The sequence below is a fragment of the Mustela nigripes genome, chromosome 16, assembly GCF_022355385.1.
Source record: "Mustela nigripes isolate SB6536 chromosome 16, MUSNIG.SB6536, whole genome shotgun sequence".
Lineage (NCBI taxonomy): Eukaryota > Metazoa > Chordata > Mammalia > Carnivora > Mustelidae > Mustela > Mustela nigripes.
The window spans coordinates 54,389,797-54,409,066 of NC_081572.1; the positions used below are offsets into that span (position 1 = coordinate 54,389,797).

At 44.2% G+C, this 19,270-nt stretch overlaps 1 protein-coding gene across 3 annotated transcripts in view; it reads right to left on the reverse strand.

The window, feature by feature from the left end:
- Nucleotides 1-19,270, reverse strand: part of MAP2K4 (mitogen-activated protein kinase kinase 4) — a 132,312-nt gene that overhangs the window by 63,645 nt on the left and 49,397 nt on the right. For all 3 annotated transcript variants that reach the window (XM_059378487.1, XM_059378488.1, XM_059378486.1), the window contains one exon: nt 360-534. In XM_059378487.1, the coding sequence (XP_059234470.1) occupies nt 360-534 (175 nt within the window). The remainder of the gene's footprint in view (nt 1-359; nt 535-19,270) is intronic.

Genomic DNA, 19,270 nt, shown 5'->3' on the forward strand with positions numbered 1-19,270 from the left:
CCTCTTCTTCCAGCTCCCCGCCTGGCTCAGTGCAGCACTGCCCTGCTCCCAGGGGTGCAGCCGCCCGGCCTGAACTCACCTTGGCAGTGGAAGGGCCTGAAGTTTAAAACACGTTAATGCATCACGCCCAAAGTGCAGTGAACATGCACGCTTCATACACTCGCGTTTCTGGGGCAATAGCAAATGTTTCACCAACAAGACAACCATTGTACAAAACACCCTCAGAGGATTTGGAGAAACAGTCTTACAAACACCCGTGTTTACCACACAAGCATGAACAGAACAATAGGGATAGTGCTGCACCCAGAAATCGCACCTAATGGAGGAAAGTGCCAAAAAGAATGACGGGCATCACCTACTTTAACTGCCATTATTTGCCCACTTGGTTTGTGGACCATTTTGTTGACAGAACCATAAGCTCCTCGTCCAATTTCTCCAAGGTCTTTCAAGTCCTCCGCAGTGAAATCCCAGTGCTGCTCAGGGGAGATCTTCAGTTTTCCTGACGATTCAATGCTGTGTGTTCTCAGTCTCTCTCTGTTAAAATATTGGGAAGCAATTTTTCCACATTTTAAATAGGTTTTGACGTTTTCTTATAGCTAGCACTGATGAATGCGTGGGAAAACGTTTTTCAAGCTGCTAACACCCTCTGACCTCCAGGTTTTTGGAGTTGTTTTGTTTACGTCGTCTTGGTTTTTTACACACTGAACTCAATAAGAAAGGCCTAAACTCAGGGAGTCAATAAACACAGCTTTAATGTGATTCAGAAAACCAAGTTTCCAGTTATTGAAGAAAGTAATTCTGTAGACCAGTTTTCATGTCCAAATACAAGATCTTTTCCAAACTGTGCAAAACTGCATTACCCAGTGCAAAATCCCAAGAGCTACGAACCTCATTTCCGAACAGTTCTTACCCTACCTTACCTGATGATAATAACCCCAGGCCCTCCATTCTAAGGACAGCCGCTCCTGAACTTGGCTGCATATTATAATTACCTGGTGTGCTTCTTAAAATGCAGATGCCCAGGTATCATCTCACAGCAATTAAATTAGAGTATCTGGAGGCAGGAGTAAAAAAACAGTATTTTTAAAGATCCCCAAGTGATTTTGGCAAAGTTTGGGAAATAGGACCCTACATACTGCCCTGTTCCTGCCCATACCACACTGAGGTAGGGGGTAGTCAAATGAACGGCCAGCTGCCTCCAGGAGAAAAACTGTCATGTACCCATCAACTCTGAACCCTTCAACCTAGATAGAGCGATGAGGTGAAAACCAAATGATGAGTGGACAAAAATCTCATTATGGATTTTCGTTAAATTAAAAAACCGTCTCCAAACTTCCAACCTGGAGATCAACACATTAACTTGTAACCATGCTTTGTAAAAAAGCAAATCCAACGAAAGACATAAAAACAATCTCATTCCTCTCTCTGTGCTCCCGTCCCCCTCCCGCCCCCGCCCTGCTCCCTGACACCAATGTGTAGGAGTGAACTATATCAAAACTAGAGTGTGAAAACTGAGTATTTACGCTTAAGATACAAATGTAGTCATCCGAAGGGGCACACGTACCCAAATTTTATAGCAGCAACGTCCACAATAGCCTAACTATTAGGAAAGAACCTAGGTGTCTATCAACAGATGAATGGATAAAGATGTGGTATACACACACACACACACACACACACACACATATACAATAGAATACTATGCAGCCATGAAAAGAAATGAAATCTTGCCTTTTGCAATGATGTGGATGAAACTAGAGGGTATTATGCTGAGCAAAATAAGCCAATCAGAGAAAGACAATTATCATATGATCTCCCTGATATGAAGAAGCTGAGAGGTAAAGTGGGGGGTTTGGGGGGTCGGGAAGGAAAAAATGAAACAAGATGGGATCGGGAGAGAGACAAACCATAAGAGACTCATAATCTCACAAAACAAACTGAGAGTTGCTGGGGGGGGGCGGAAGAAGGAGAGGGTGGCTGGGTTATGGACACTGGGGAGGGTATGTACTATTGCTGAGTGCTGTGAGGTGTGTAAGCCTGACCATTCACAGACCTGTACCCCTGGGGCTAATAATACATTATATCTTAATAAAAAATAAAAAATTTAAAAATTTTAAAAAAAATCTGATCCAGGAACACAAGCAAGAAAAATTTACATGCTTGGTTATTTATTTTTCGTCTTCCAAAATTTAGATACATCTTCTCAGGTTAGCAGAACTGTTTTTTGTAGCTACTTTAAAGGCTCTCAAAATATCCAGAATTTCAAAATCATTTCCCCAGAATTGCTGTCTTTACTAGTATTAATAGTAACCACGATTCAAGACGACTCAAAGACTATACACTTTGTCCAAATAACCAGGTAGTAAGCCGGCACTCTGACTGCCGGATTCCCAGGTCACAGTAAGTCGTAATACCAGCTGTTTTCACACAAGTTATTTTCTGTTTACAACATACTTTCACCAGTCGACCCTAGTGACTAATTTTCTTAGCAATCTTTTTCATGATGTAGAAATATCCTAACACAAAGGAGTTCATTTGCAAATGATTATTGTTCTATGATCACTCGCATGTAAACACCATCTCTGTGACTCAGTTTAATCATTGGTGAAACAGACAGCACCAGCCAATTGCTGAGGGTAGCTGAAAAAGAGTTAGTTTAAGTACCGTGCAAACTGGAAGTAACATTTTCACATTATTCACTAATTCCTGGGCGTGGCAGATGGGCTTTAAGGTGCTCCCTGTGAGCTGCATTTCCCTGGGTTCACAGCTCTGTGTAAGCTCCTTTCTCTGAGTGTGGACAAGACCTGCAACCTGTTTCTAGCCTACAGAATACGGCAAAGGTTGTCACTGACATGAATACGTTGCATTAGATAGCGTCTGTTGCTAGCCTTCCTGAGATTTGGAGCATTTCACTACCATACAAACCACGGAATAACAAGTTGTAATATTAACTATTACTACAAGATCAATTTTTAGAATCACGGAATATCTCTTCAAATAGCTTGGCTTATTGTAATGTGCTGCATAGTTTCTGGATGAGGTCTTTTTTTTTTTTTTTTTTTTGAAGCAAACAGACTGACAGCTAAGGGATGCGAGTTTTCTCCCTGGGCTAATGCAAATATTCAAAAAACTGAGTAAGGTGACAGACGCACAACTCTGAACATAGGAAAGGTAACTGAACTGTATAGTGTAAGGAGTAGATTGTATCTCAGTAAAGCTCAGTAAATATCTCAGTAAAGCTGCTGAAACAAAAAGTGAACAGCAGAACGAGGCTATTCCCGAGTCCATCTTCTCATTTAACAGAAAAAGTTGTGAAAGTCACAGAAAAAAACATGCTATGGTTATGCCATCATGAAGCATGTTCATGGAGTCTCCACTTCCAGCAGGCTGGAGATCTTTCCTGTGAAATCGAATCCAATTTCACAGTCATTGTTTTAAAAATTAGTCCAATCCCAATGGCTTCCAAGGAAGGACTGGACAGAGATGCAGTCTAATCTGACTGTTTACCATTACATTAGAGCAGTCAACCACTGAGGCAACTGTACTAAGTGTCCAAAACCTTGGCTGTAGTTTTTTATCTTGGGGCCAATGTGTCAAGGATTGACACATTAGGATTTAAGTGCTACTTCTACTAGAAAGGATCAAAAATTCCCAGATTTCATTATTAATATCTTACCTGAAAATCTGCTCAGCTCAACCCTACTAACCTATAAGTTACCTCCAATGCCTCTGCCTCATCCGTAACTAAGTTCAGCCCAAGACCTTATATTTACTCTTACATTTGTCCTTCTAAAATGTATATTAAGTGCTCCACATGAGCAATTCCTAACCCAGACATCTCCCCATTCCCTCTGTTGGGCTCTATTCAAGAAACAAGCAAAGGACTGAGCTTCCAAGTCTCAAACTCACTCAAATCTCACACAGGAGCAATTCCCAGTCCCATATCTAACCATGTATACAGAAAAGTCCTTAAGTAAGTTGGTAACATTCTCCTTTGGATTTAGAGGTCTTTAATATGAAAACAAGTTAGAATGGACTTTGTCATAATTGGACTTGGAATTAGACTATCAAATGATATACATTCTAGTTTAAAAGTTAGCTATACACTTAATTCTTTTAATGCCCACAGATCACAAGTCTGATTGCAAGGGCACCTCTGATGAATATAGTATTTCCAACAGCAGCGTTTGGGGATGGAGACTAGCACCTGGGAAGCTGTTCAGATACAACTGATGTCACCATTCAAATATTTTCTCTCATAGAAAGGTAAGTAGAACTTTCAGGGCAGTAATAAACTTGGGTGAACTCTACAGACATCAACAGAAAGTTAAAATCTTAAAAAAACCATACACAATCAACTTTATTAATGGACTGGAGCCAAATTTGGAAAATCAACTCATGGACACACTGCGTCTTAGTAGCAGATGTGCTGATTAACATAAACAGGCTGGGTCCACGTCCCCTGCAGCTAGTATGTCCACGTTCCTTTTCAAGACTCTATTCCCTGCCTTTGTAAAGGGATGCCACATGAATGACTAAAAAAAAATAAAAGATTTTAGAGCTTACCTCTCCCAATTGTTTAAGGGAACATTTGTACCCCCCATGCTTCATCTTTCCACAGAGAGGGATTGGGTCTCTCACTTGAGCCCTTACTGCTGACCAGTGAATATGGAAGAAGAAACTAAACACACTCGGTTCAAGTCCTCTCTTTTGAAGCCAGATGTCCTGCAGAGAGGATACAGACACTCTGGCTGTCCCTCTGTCATGCCTTTGATAAGAGGCTGCCACTGAAGGGATGCGTAAGTCTAATTATGTTGAGGCCGGGAGGAGTTAGCGAAATATTCTGGCCTGAAAATCTGAGCTAAAATTTCCAATTTTATCAAGAATACAATGAATCTTGGTTCAGTTCACTTGGCTTTGGCTCACGTTCAGGTCATGATGCCTTGGGCTCCACCTCAGGTAGGAGTCTGCCTTGGATTCTTTCCCTGTCCCCCCACTTGGCCCCACGCTACACAAGTGCGCTCTCTCTCTCTCTCAAATAAATAAATAAATACTTTAAAAAAATACATATGAAAATCTTGTCATCTCCCTATGTCTGGTTCCTACATCTCTCCCAACTGATGCCAAACACAAATCAAAAGGAGGCTTCTTCATTTTTTACTAGACCTCTATGTAACCAAAACCCCAAATTTTCAAAAATGTTAACAAAGTATTGAATAATAAGAAAATGAAATCCAATCATACAAATTCTAGAGTTTGGAGAGAATAAATGATTTCCATGTGACGTAAGAGCTTCCAGGTGCCATGAGTTTCAGAGCTCTCCACTGACACAATAATGTGCAACCAACTCCCTTCAGCCCCCTTACAGAAGTGCACAGAAGTACAAAAGACAAACACTTTCGTGACCTGCGTTATACCTGTAACTTCAAAGTCCTGGTTTATTCCACTTCTAAAAAAGTTCACCAAGAGGCTCCAGGGCAACAAGGAGATTATGTGCAGTCTGCTGATGGTGACTTCTGTCCTAAGACAAAAGTTCTGTCCTAAACTAAATAGCAGGCCTAGAGAGAAAATATATGAACAGCAGAAAACACACTCGTGACGAAGACCGGGAAAATGTAAAGACCAGCAAGCAGCAATGTAAAACTGCCATTAGCTACACTCTTACTTCTCTCTGGGATATCACTTTCTTCAGACCAGGGGCTGTGTTTTATCAGCAATTACTTCTAAATCTCTCTCCCTTTCCCAGTTCTCTGTGGATAATTTCATAGAGTATCTTGAGCTGCCTTCAGTGAATGCTCCACAGGGTTCCACCTTCAAGCATCTGACGGTCCAATGGGGAACTGAGTCAGCTGCCACCCAACACCCATCCTCTTCTTCTCGATAAGGTCACCATCCTTTGCTGGGGCAGCTAACATGCTGTACTTCCCAGCTGCTACAGAATGAACTGTGCCTGAGCCCTCACCCCTCCCACCAAAATTCACATCAAAGCCTTAACCCCCAAAGCGACTACTGGAGACAGGGCCTCTGAGGAGGTAATTAAGGTTAAATGAAGTCATAAGGATGGAGTCCTGATCCAATACAGGATTAGTGTCCTAGAAGAAGGACACCACACAGCTATTCCCAGTGGAGTCTCTCCCCCAACCTCACACTTACACAAAGGTCACATGAGCACCTACCAAGATGGTGGCACCTACAAGCCAAGAGAAGAATCCTCCGAATGAAACCCACCTTGTCAGCACCCTGATCTTCCCAGCTTCCAGAACCACTGTTGTTTAAAACACCCAATCTGTAGTTTGTTATGATGGGCCAAGCTGACAAAGAATCAAACTTCCTGGCAGTAAGAAGCAGTAATATAAAGGGGGTATTTAAAGGAGCTGACTCAGCTGGAAGGAAGGTCTTTTTTTCCTTTTTTTCTTCCCCCCCTTCTCCTTCTTGTTGCCTAGAATGTTGGTGATGACTGGAGTTCCAGCCACTCTCAGGTCCTTGAGAAGGAAACTCATGTACTGAGAATGAGGAAGCAAAATATTGAAGATCTCTAGACTCTAATGACCATGAAGTCATTACACCAACCCTAGGCCTGCCTACCTCCAGACTGCATCTACAGAAAGAAAGAAACTGTCTTATTTAAGCCGTCATTTGTCTTCACGTTGTTTATATGAAAACTGATCATTTCCACTTAATACAGCCCATAACACCATTATATTTCCCAGGAACTGTCCACGAAGGAGGTATCCAGCATCCCCAAGTAGTGGGGAGGGAGGGAACAGGCCAGAGTTTGGTCATCACGATGACTGGGAAGTGCTATGAGCACTTCGTGGCTGAGGGCCAATGATGCCGACTGGCTTCAGACCCACAGACCAGTTACAAACAGGACAAAAACAGTAACAAAATCCTTAGTTCTGGTATCCCTGATTTCTTATGGCCCATCTAAATCCCATACCTAATCTTTTGTATATGTTGTGTGCAACAACATACACACAGAAACAATGGACACAGATGCTATGGGCATCGCAAGTAAGTGGAATAGGTGTGTTTTTTTACAAAACATGCAAAATGATGGGTAGAATGCTCGAATCTACGCAATATAGACCTTATTAAAATATAATTCGATATACAGAAATTACTTTTTGAAATCAGGGGATTACCTTGTTACCTGAAAACCCAAAAAATAAGTAAATTTTATTTTTAAAAGGGGGGGGTGGCGACTGGGTGGCTCAGTGTGTTAAGCCTCTACCTTCGGTTCAGGTCATGGTCTCAGGGTCCTGGGATCACGCCCCACATTGAGCTCTCTGCTCAACTCTCTCTCTGCCTGCCTTTCTGCCTACTTATGATCTCTAATAAATTAATAAAATCTTTAAAAAAATAAAAACGTATATAAAAGAAAACCCCAAAACTATAATTTCTGAGCCCATGTGTCAGCATGGAAGTCCTTTCTGTACCCTCTCTGATGGCCAATCCTCCAGAGAGAAATGACCCATGTGTCCCGTTACTCCTTAACGAACTGACTTGGAGCCACTGTGTTTTAGCTGTCATCTTTTTACTGACCCAGACTAATTTCCTGGAGAAATTAGTAGAAATCCTGTAGAGTCTAGAAATCCTGTAGAGTCCCTCCCCCACCAAAAAAAACAAAACACTGTGACATAATGTTCAGAGCACTCATCAGACTGGTCACCAAGAAAAGCTTACTTCTATGTAAACTGTCTAATAAAGCTGCCCAGGGCTTTGCACACAGGTAGGTGGACCTATTTTCTGAAGAGTCACAGCTGACAAAGCCAAGGTTACCTGGGGCAGCTCTAGCCACACCCTCCTCCCCCTCTCTGCTAAACCCAGTGTTCCACTACACTTGTCAACAGGACAAGTACTCAAACCTCTTTTTCCCACCAGACAATGTCACACAGACTAAAAAGGAAAAACAGAAAACTCAATCATAATCCAGAACAAACTGCTCTCAACAACTCAGTATATATACCCTTTGTGTCTTTCTGGCACAAAATGAGATCTCACGCCTATTGCTTGACAGACCTCACCTCGTCTGTTTCTGACCTATTAACCATGACCTGGTCCACACAGTTACTGCCATGCTGCATGGCCGGTCGGCCCGAGTCAGGGCACCGGCTGTGGGTGCCCACAGGGCCCGGGCCATGCACGTTCTCCCTCACACTGACCTGAAAGGCGAGAAGGGTAACATCACTCTTTAAAGTGGCATTCTGATTTCTTACCCTTAGAGTCGGACGTCTCTCGCCATCTGGTGAACACGTGGCTCTTCGTGGGTTAACTGCCTGAGGGAACACCCCCCAGCCCTCCTTGCCCAGCACTTGCCATTGCTGCTTTGGACAGAAGTCCTTTATTAACAGACAGACTGACTCTTGGTCCTGCATTGTAAATATTTCTCCAGGGTGCTGCCCACCTCCCCATTCCATTTATGAATTTAAACATGTAAAAAATTAGAGAGCGCCTGGATGGCTCAGTTGGTTGAGCACTGGTCTCTTGATTTCAGCTTAGATCCTGATCTCAGGGTCATGAGATCAAGCCGCATTGGCTGTGCACCCAGAGTCTGCTTGAGATTCTCTCTCTCTCTCTGCCCCTTACGCACTGTCCTCCCCACACCATGTGCACAGAGGCAGCACTCTCTCCCTCTGAAATAAATAAAATCTTTTTTAGATAATTCAAAAATGTGTATACTTTCAAATCCATTACTCTGTTCCATTCTTCTCTTCTGCGGTCACTCAGTATCATTTACGTTCGCTTCCGCGTGTGATACAGACTTCATGCCACGGCTGCGTTTCCAGTTTCCTGGCAATCATCTTTTCTCCTCTATCCTCCTATCAGTAATCCTGTTGCCCATTTATCCACTTCTGCACAATCTGCCAATGCTTTTTTTTATAAACACCATGATGTCTTCTACTGTATTAGGAATGCTGCAAAATATCACATTCAGAGATGCTCTTTCTCAAAGTCATGAGGCTATGGCTCCCGAGTTCCCTAATTCCCGCTCCCATCTCACAAGGAGGATCCGTGTGGCACCTGGGCTTGGGCTACTGCACAGCATCAGCACACAGACCTCCTCTCACACCGGGAACAACTACAAAAAACAGAAAGAATATGAGACGGTCTTGAAGACACTGGACACCAGACAACAAAGAGCAGTGAACGCCGACAGCCAACAGACAGGAAATACACAAGGGGAGCCCTGTAACTGCCCCCAGCTTCCTGTCTGGAAGGGCCCACAGTCTGTGATGGGGGTCAGGGAGATCCTGGGCACCTGAGGAGACCAAGGTAGCTAGAGTCCGAGACATAGAGTACCAGATAAGAGAGAGCTGCAGAGAAGAACCCCACAGATATGCGCAGAACCCTCCTTGGGGTTCCCGCAAAGTTCTCGCACTCTTACAAAGAAACCATACAGGTCAGGGGACGAACCATCCAGAAGGATGAGAGGGGAAATACCCAGGCTGGAGGAGCACTCAGGATGCCCACCAAAGCTAAAATGCAAGACCCAAAGGATCCAACTATTTCCAATTAACTTAACTGAAGGACAAAGCTTTAAAATATTTCTAGGGATGCTGGGGCACCTGGGTGGCTCAGTGAGTTAAAGCCTCTGCCTTCGGCTCGGGTCATGGTCTCAGGGTCCTGGGACTGAGCCCCACATCAGGCTCTCTGCTCAGCATGGAGTCTGCTTCCTCCTCTCTCTCTGCCTGCCTCTCTGCCTACTTGTGATCTCTCTCTCTGTCAAGTGAATAAATAAAATCTTTATTTAAAAAAAAAAAAAAAACATTTCTAGGGATGCAAAAACAGAGGCACCTAAGTGGCTCAGTCAGTCAAGTGTCTGCCTTCAGTTCAGGTCATGATCTCAGGGTCCTGGGATCAAACCCCACTTGGGGCTCCCTGCTCAGTGGGGAGTCAGCTTCTCCTTCTCTATATGCCCCTCCCCCTGTTTATGCTCCCTCTCTCTCTCAAATAAATATATAAAAATCTTAAATTTAAAAAAAAAAAAAGAATGCAAAACCATCCAGCACTCAGTATCTGGCTGCAACCTAAAATTCACAAGTATGCAGAGAAGCAAAGTAACATGCCCCAAACTGAAGAGAAAAGTCGCTCAGTTCTAACAGATTTAGAAATGACAGGGATGCTAGAATTGGGAGACAAGGACATCGAAACTGTGTGGATTACTGTCTTCTGAGTGTTCGAGACACTAAAGGAAAGAGTTAATACATTAAACGAACATGGAACATGCAAAAAAACAAAAAAAAAAAAAAACAAAGCAAATGTCTTTAAGGCAAAGCTATAGCAGGGCAGAAGGAATCTTTGGGTGATGGGCAGGTCTGCCAACTTGCCTGCAGGGGTGGTTTCACAGGTGTGTGCACATCAAAACTTAGCCAACAGTACACTTCAACCATGCACAGGTAATTGAATGTCCATTATACCTCAACAAAAGTGAAAGGAAAGAGAAAGAAAAGGAGAAAGAGAATGTCTTTGGGCCTCACTCTCCTTGTGTGAAAGGGATTTAGTTGTCTATCACGTATCTATAGTTCAAACCATGTCTATAGTTCTACCCCCCCCCCCCCCCGGGGCTCAGCTTACTGCCAATCAGAGAACGCATTGCTCCAAAGGCAAATTCTCCTTTTGTGATCTCCTTGTTCTCCAATACCGTACTCTTCAACTGAGAGTAGCAAATGTAAGAACATAATCCTCCGTTTATATCGCTACTATGACCCTTCTGCCCACCCACAGTTCTTGGAATGACCGCCCTGCCCGGATACGATGTGCCTGCATCCATCCCGCCTCCCTCCTCCCACCCTGCCCCATGCTTATTTTCCGGTAGTCACCAGTGAGGGGGAGGGCAGACAAGGGGTAAAGGTGCTCTGTCTTTGAAACCAGTGGCTCTGAAGAGGCCACCTTTCTTCCCACGGTCTATAGAAATGCTCTTAAGAGAAACCCTCTATAAATTTTTCTTTGTTCCTACAGAGATCCTACATAGGGTTTAGCATCAAACTGTCTTATTTTCTGGGTTTCATATATTCATCCTTGTTTCTTAATAAATATTTCAGCAGGATACTACTACTCCTACATCATTTTGTACTAAAAATCTGAAATTGCTTTTATAAAGTCAGAACTTTTAGTCCCTGAGGCAAGTAAGAAGCAAGAGTCTTAACTACTTTCCATTCCCCACCTGCAGCTTCTGAATTATCTTTTAAACACCTATGAATCATTCTCAAGCTTACTTTTATTATTCGGGGGGAGGGGCATTTATCCCAAAGAGTCAATGAGAAAAGATGATTTTATAGAAATAAATTTTATTAACAGACACACTTAGGAACACGTGCTATTTTATATAATATACCTACTTGAAACCGAGGGTATTTCTGAACCTCTTACAATGCCTAAGTTTTAGCTTGGATGAACCATGATCAAACCAGTTTAACTTAATACCAGTCTATGCTTTAAACCTTAACTCATTCTATTTCCTTATGTGTACTCTAGATGCCAAGAGAAAAATACAAGTTAAAATCTAACTGCAGTTGAATTTGAATCTTTCTATGAAGTTATCTACGCTGAAGCATATAATTCAACATGTGTGGTAGTTCCTAAACAAAATATTCTGTGAAAGGGGAAAAGCAGAAAACTTTCATCCCCACAGCTTCTGGACCTTTCAGTTTGGTGTGTAAGATGCACACGGTCAGAGACGAATAGGAAGCAATCAGAAAAGAAATACAGAATTCATCCAGGTTTATCCTCCAGGGAACTCCGCCTGAAAACCCTGGACTGGGCCCACAGATGCTGAGATCAAGAAACACCCGTCCATGGCCAAGTCCTGACCTATAGTCCCAGCAGTGTGTTTGGGTTTTTTGTTCTCGCCGCTGCTTATTCCAGATGAACCCTAATGGGGACCCACTTGTAGCCATCTTTGCTTGACTCTTCAGAGAATTATCCCCCCAGAGTCTGCGTGAGAGGTTTCCTTCTAAGGGGCACAGGTGAGGCTATGGACAATAGGCCAAGGCCCCCAAATGACAGCATACAGGGATTTTCCCTGCAGGTCTGCATCTACGCTGGAACCCCTCGTCTACTACCTGATTGATTCTTCACCACGGCATGAACATTTCTCCAGCATTCCCAAACACGCCCCAGTGTGCTAAAGGAAGCAGCCCAGGGAAGCCAGGACAGAAGCCTATTCCCTCAGTCACAGGAGGAGAAGAGCACAGACGCCTCCTGCCCATGCCAGCAGCTCGTACTGTCCCACCATGACAAAGACCCCTCCACGCAGGAGCAAGTCTCAGATTCCCAGACCTGTCTGTGGCTGCACACGTCCTGCGCTACCACTCCTGCACAGCTTATGAAGTTTATTTATTCTGAGTCACGCATGTATTCCCCACTGCCCTAATGTAGACAAGAGTCTCCTTCCTCAAAACTCTGTCTTTCATTAGAATGCCAAATCCACTGTGTTGTTTCTTTTCGGGGTGGGAGCCGAGGAGATACTGGTCTGAGGCATCCGACCCTGCTCTTCCTCAGTTTCCCATGAATATTCTGGTACTTTTCCTCCTGTGATACCCTGGGACAACGACCTCTACCCTGCTACTTGTGTTCGCATCCCCGAGGCTGTCTGCTCTGATTTTAACTGCGTCTGTCCCACCCTGTCCTTGGAAAGTGAGTGTAACCTTCTCTCCAGCAGGTCAAGTCTACTGCAGAGCATATGCTCCATAGGTTTCCACAGGACACCGGCCAGGAGCTAGCAGCTACTCTTGACACAGAACATGGCCTGAGAAGCCAAAACCCAGTTCTTCAACACCACATGCACTGGGCTAAATTGGGACCCCATCCGTGCCTCTCCTCCCCAACAACAGATTTGTCCATTTGGAACCTCAGAAGGTGACTTTGTCTTTACAGATATAATTGAGATTCTTGAAAAAAGGTCATCCTGGATTCAGGTGGGCCCTAAATATAACGGCAAGCATCCTTGCAAGAGACAGAAAAGGAGACAGAGACACAGCAAGACACAGGGAGACGCAGGAAGAAAGCCAAGCGAGACAGAGGCAGTGAGTGGAGTCATGCTACCACAACCCAAGGACAGCCAGGAGACACCGGAGCTGCAAGGGAAGGAAGGATCCTCCTCAGAGCCTTTGAAGAGGCCTCATCCTGCCAACACCCTGATTTAGGACTTTTGGTCTCCAAAACTACAAGAGAATAAATTTGTGGTTTTAAGCCACTAAATCTGTGATAATTCGTTACAGCAGCCGCAGGAATCCAATACACCATCTAAACCACGAGTCACCGAACTTCTGTAAAGAAACAGATAGTAAGTATTTTAGGCTTTGTCAGCCAGGCTCTGTAGCAACTACACAACCAAACAGGTGTGGCTATGGTCCAATAAAACTTTATTTACAAAAACCAGCAGCAGGCCACATTGGCTCCCAAGCTGCGGTTTGCGTCCTACATGATCTAAATGACATCTATCGTTAAAATGATCTACGTCGTACCTATTCATTTTTCGTATCCTTCCTCTTTCAAATTTACAATATTCTCTGGGAGAAAAAGGAATTCCAGTCATGTACCCAAATCTTATAGCTTTTATTTCTAAAATTTCATCTCGAGACCAATCTCTGGCTTTTTCTTAACCCCAATTCACCCACCCCCTGACACACACAACGCACAAATCAACAGGCAGTGAAAACAGGGGTCTGATAACCCACTGTGGCTCTGTCACCTCCCTCATGGTAAATAAATATATTAAGAGGCAGCAAAGCTCGAAGCCTCAGGCAACCTTCCCATCTACATATCCTTCAGCAAGTAACAGCTAATTACCTTAGCCCATTTCCTCTTCCTGGACATGAGAACCTGATTCCCCAACCCTGCCAGTGCCTACAGATCTTCCTTTGATAAATGTCTCCTTGTGCTCAGAACCTTCTATTATCTAATTAGCTTGATGTGTGTTTTCTCCCCTTCTTTCATTACCACATTCTTATTCATTTATCTCTTGATTTCCTCCCAATGCTACCAAACATGTCTTTTCTCTCCAAATTATTTATTCCTCCTTTTCCCCTAAGCACCCTCCATTTCATCAAGCCAGCATACAGCAAACATGCCTCAGGCTGCTCTACGCTCTCCTCAGCATATATCTATATATGTAACTCGCAAGCCTCTTTAGACAGGAAAATAAACAGAACACATACCCTGCACACCACTGCAACTGTTCTTCTCTGTCCGTACTGTTGGGATCTCTAGATGAATACTGCTTTATGCATCCTTCTGCAATGCAGCTCTGTTAATTCCGGAAATTTCCACAGTAAACCGGGTCTGTCAGTTGCCATGGAAACTGCCTGCTTCCTGGCACTACTAACGAAAATGAGTATCTTTGCTCAGATTTAAGATAAGGCAAAGGGAAGAATTAAGAAAAAAAAGAGACAGACAGACAGATGCCCAGAAGAGTTGCTCAAACACTCCAAATATAAATTTCCAAATCCTGATGTTCATATCCAGTGAACAGGAAATATTAATTACACGAATCCGCAGCGCTTTGAAGCAGTACTGATTTATGAAGCAGACAGCAACATCTTACAACTAAGGGAGAGAGTAACAGTAGAGAGTGTGAGATCAGCGTTTGCATCTTGCTGCTATAGACGGCACAGTCCCTTCGAGCTGAACGTGGGTCAGCTGTACTCACAGCTTACCCTTAGAGGGTTTTTCTGGGCCACGTTTCTTATAGAGAAAGTTAAGAAAGCTACCCTCAACCAACAGGTTACAAGTTTTCTTAAGATCTTTTCCCTGCCCAGGCCCCACTCTCCACTGATGGGTAAAAACCTTTCTTGCTAGCATATAAGGAATCGGAGTCCTTAAAAGTTTATCTCAGGAGGAGGCACCAAGAAAGCCACGTTCCTAGGACTCTCAGAGCAGGAGACATAGCTGACCATAATCCTTTCCACCTGCCCTTGGAAACAATGCGTGGTTTCTATGACATCACACTGAATGATCTGCTTCCCACTTCTCAAGCATCTTTGTTTTCTTTGTCTATAGCTCCTCTCCTACTCAACCTCCACATGCTAGATTTCCTGGGGGCTCAGCCCTGGATCCAATTCCCTCATCAAGATACACTCCTCCCAGACAACATTAGCATCTATGTGCTCACAGTTCTCAACCTTTACTCTCCCACCTCCCCTCCTCTGGGCAGAAGAGTCATATTTCCAACACCAGAGCGTATGCAGTATTATCTACTTGACCTAACAGGTTATTTCATGGGCTTCTCAAACTTAATGTATGCCAAGCTGACCTCTTGCTTTTCTGTGTTCTCACCCACAGACGCTCCACACCCCGTCATCCTCATTTCAGCAGTGGCAACTGAACCCATCATTTAACCCAGAATTCTGGAAGTCACTGGGAACATCATCCCCTCTTTACCATCCACATTCAAATTGTTACTGATGTTTGTGAATACTACCATCAAAATTCCTTTGGGATACGTCCATTTCCCTCTGTCACCGCTGTCATCAACCTGATGTCATTATCCTTCCCTCTATCACCGCTGTCATCAACCTGATGTCACTATCACCCAGCAACACTACCACATCACCTCCCAAGGACTCCTGAACTCCTTTCTTGCCTCCCTCCAACACATACTCTGCACAGCAGTCAGAATTCTCGGCTGGGAAGTGTCAGATGGTGTCACTCGCCTGCTTATGATCCTTGTACAGCTTCCCACTCACTCTGAGTGCCATCCCAACTCCTTACCAAAAGGCCCCACATTATCTAGCCCAGGACTACCTCTCCACCCCTGAATCACCCCTGATCACATTGGCGTCTTTTCGGTTCCATGAAGAACTGAATGTTTCTCGCCTTGACATCCTGCCACCCTACATATGTACACTTGGAACACTCATCAGTCCCTTCCCTAGATCTAGTAAAAGCCTACTCGGGGTTCAGAAGCCTTCAAGGACTACTTCTTTACCACTTCCATTCTAAATCAAGCCCCTTTAATACGCTCTTACAGCTGGTCCTTTTCCTTCAACAGCATGTACACTATTGGTAATTATACACATGCACACACAGATTTGCTGTGTCACCCCTAAACCTTAAGTTCCATGAAGTGGTAAGGAGCATCTCTTTTTTCCAACATGACATACCCAGTGCCCAGCACAGTATCTAGCAGACGGAAGGCATTCAACGAACACTTGCTGAATGTACAATGGAATGCATACAGGGCAGCTCTGGTTTCAGACAGCTACCAAGGCAGTTTCTCACAAAGCTTCACTGCACTCGCTGCTTGGACTCTATGAGATACCCCTATAACCATCCCCTAAGCTTCCCGTCCTTTTGCATCCATTTAAAACCCAAGATATGGAGGAACGCAACCCTGGCATCTGACTTCAGCAGCTGCTAGGCGAGGAGAGAGGCACCAGCAGCCATCTGTGTGGACCTGCAATGCTTCTCTGTATTGATGGCTCTCAGCCACGGGCAGTTTTGCACTTCCAGGGTCATGGGGCAACGTCTGGAGACCATCTGCACTGTTACTACTGGGAAAGGAGATTGCTACTGGCATCCAGCTGGGGGCCAGAGTCAAGAGACACCAGTAAGCATCCTGCAGTGCCCAGGCCAAGCCTCCTGTAACAAGAATTATCCAGGCTAAAATGTCAGTAGTGCCAAGGTTGAGAAGATCAGCTACTTCCAGTCTCCTAAGATAGGAATAGGGCCAAAAACTCTCAGTCTAGGAAGGAAAGGACATATGTAATCAAAAAAATGTGACATTTCATGGGCACCTGGCTGGCTCCGTTGGTGGAGCATGCAAATCTTGACCTCAGGGTTGTAAGCTCGAGCCCCAGGTTAGGTGCAGAGATTACTTAAAAATAAAATCTGGGGGATGCCTGGATGGCTCAGTGGGTTAAGCCTGAGCCTTCAGCTCAGGTCAAGATCTTGGGGTCCTGGGATCAAGTCCCGCATTGGGCTCTCTGCTGGGCAGGGAGCCTGCTTCCTCCTCTCTCTCTCTCTCTCTCTCTCTCTCTCTCTGCTGCCTCTCTGCGTACTTGTGATCTCTGTCAAATAAGTAAAATCTTTAAAAAAATAAAATAAAATAAAATAAAATCTGGGGGCATCTTGGGTGCACATTTAAACATCCGACTCTTGTTTTTGGCTCAGATCATGACCTCAGGGTCCTGAGACTGAGCCCTTCGTCAGGCTCTGAACGCAGTGTCTGCTTGAGTTTCTCTCCCTCTGCCCCTCCCCCCTCTGCTCCTGCTCTCTCTCTCTCTCTCTCAAATAAATCTTCAAAAATAAATAAATGGTTATCAGTATGGAACTCATTAAATACATAATACACCTATACAAACATAACGAAAAGATATATAAACTGACTTCTGAAAATGAGTAAGATATTTAGAAATTTCTTCAAGATCTACTAAGTGAGGGGCATCTGGGTGGCTCAGTGGGTTAAGCTGCTGCCTTCGGCTCAGGCCATGATCTCAGGGTCCTGGGATCGAGTCCCGCATCGGGCTCTCTGCTCAGCAGGGAGCCTGCTTCCTCCTCTCTCTCTGCCTGCCTCTCTGCCTACTTGTGATCTCTCTCTGTCAAATAAATAAATAAATAAATAATCTTTAAAAAAAAAAAAAAAGATCTACTAAGTGAAAAACCAAGCTGTACTACAAAGTATGTACTAAACTGCTTTTTGTATAAATATTTTCAAGGATTTATATCAATTATTATATATTTTGATATATAAGTTTTTCTCAAAGGACATATTACACTTAATGGAGTTTTATTTTTAGAGAAAATATTTGGTCTCTGCAGCCAGCTCCTGGCACAGAGCTCATCTGTCCCTAGTAACAGATGAGAATTCTGGTTATACCACACACTTGTTAATATACCGTGCGTGGGCTCTTCAAGTTTTATCCATTCGGGGGGGGGGGTGTGTAATAATGTCAGATAATAGAAAATATATATATTTAGTCTCTGCCCCCAGCTCCTGGCACAGAGCTCCTAAAACCCTTGTGATCTCCTGAGCGGTTAAGAACACTGGCAGCATCTCTTGTTCTAAACTGACAATCCTGGAAGCTCCAGAATGGGACCAGTCACCACGAAGGCCACGCCAGGATTAGAACTTTGGAATTTTCAGTCATACCCCATCGCCACCTCCAGAGAGGGGAGAGCGGCTGGAATGGAGTTAATGATTCGTCATACCTACATGACAAAGTCTCCATAAAATCCCAACAGTAAGGAGCGGGAAGAGCTTTCGGCTTGGTAGACACACACACACACACAGACGTTCTGATGCTTGGGAGCCTCCTGTGGCTCATCCGTTGTACTGCTCATCTGGCTGTTCATCTGTACCCTCTATCACGTCCTTGAATAAAGTGGTAAAGCTAAGTGCTACCCTGAGTTCTGTGTGCTGCTCAGCAAGCAACTGAACCCCAGGGGGTTGCTGGAACCTCTGGTCTCTAGCCAACTCGACAGCACAGGTGACAAGACGCTTTGGCTGGTGGCTCAAGCAGGGAGCAGAGGAGTCTGGTGGGAGAGAGCCTGGATGCCAGGCTCTGATGCAATCTGATGCCACCCCTGCACAGTGTCCGAACTGAAGCAAACCACAGGACCCCCAGCTGGTGCTGGACATGTGCTTACTGTGGTGGGAAAACCCCCCAACACATCTGGTGACCAGAAACGTCAAAGTGAAGTGTTCTGTGGGAGAAGCAAAGGATACTCCCAGGGAAGAAATACACTGAACTGGGTGCTTCCCTAAACACACGTGGGAAATCTGAGTTTTCTCATTTGCAAATGGTTTCTCCTTGTGGTTTTTATTTGCATTTCTCTAACTACTGATATTGTGAAGCATATTTTTCATGTACTTATTATCTACTCCCAAACCTCCTTTGTGAAATGCATTAAGTCTTTAACGTGTACTTTTAATTGGGTTCTTTGTTTTGTGTTGTACTTCATTATATATGTTAAAGGCTTTTGCAGATAAATAAACTATGAATAGTTTTCTCCCAGTTAATAGTTTGGCAACTTCTTTTCTTTTTTTTTTTTTTAAGATTTTATTTATTTATTTGACAGACAGAGATCACAAATAGGCAGAGACGCAGGCAGAGAAAGAGGAGGGAGCAGGCTCCCTGCTGAGCAGAGAGCCCGATGCGGGGCTCGATCCCAGGACCCTGAGATCATGACCTGAGCTGGAGGCAGAGGCTTAACTCACTGAGCCACCCAGGCGCCCTGGCTACTTATTTTCTTAAGAAATTTCTGAAGAATGGGGGTGCCTGGCTGGCTCAGTGGGTGAAAGCCTCTGCCTTCGGCTCAGGTCATG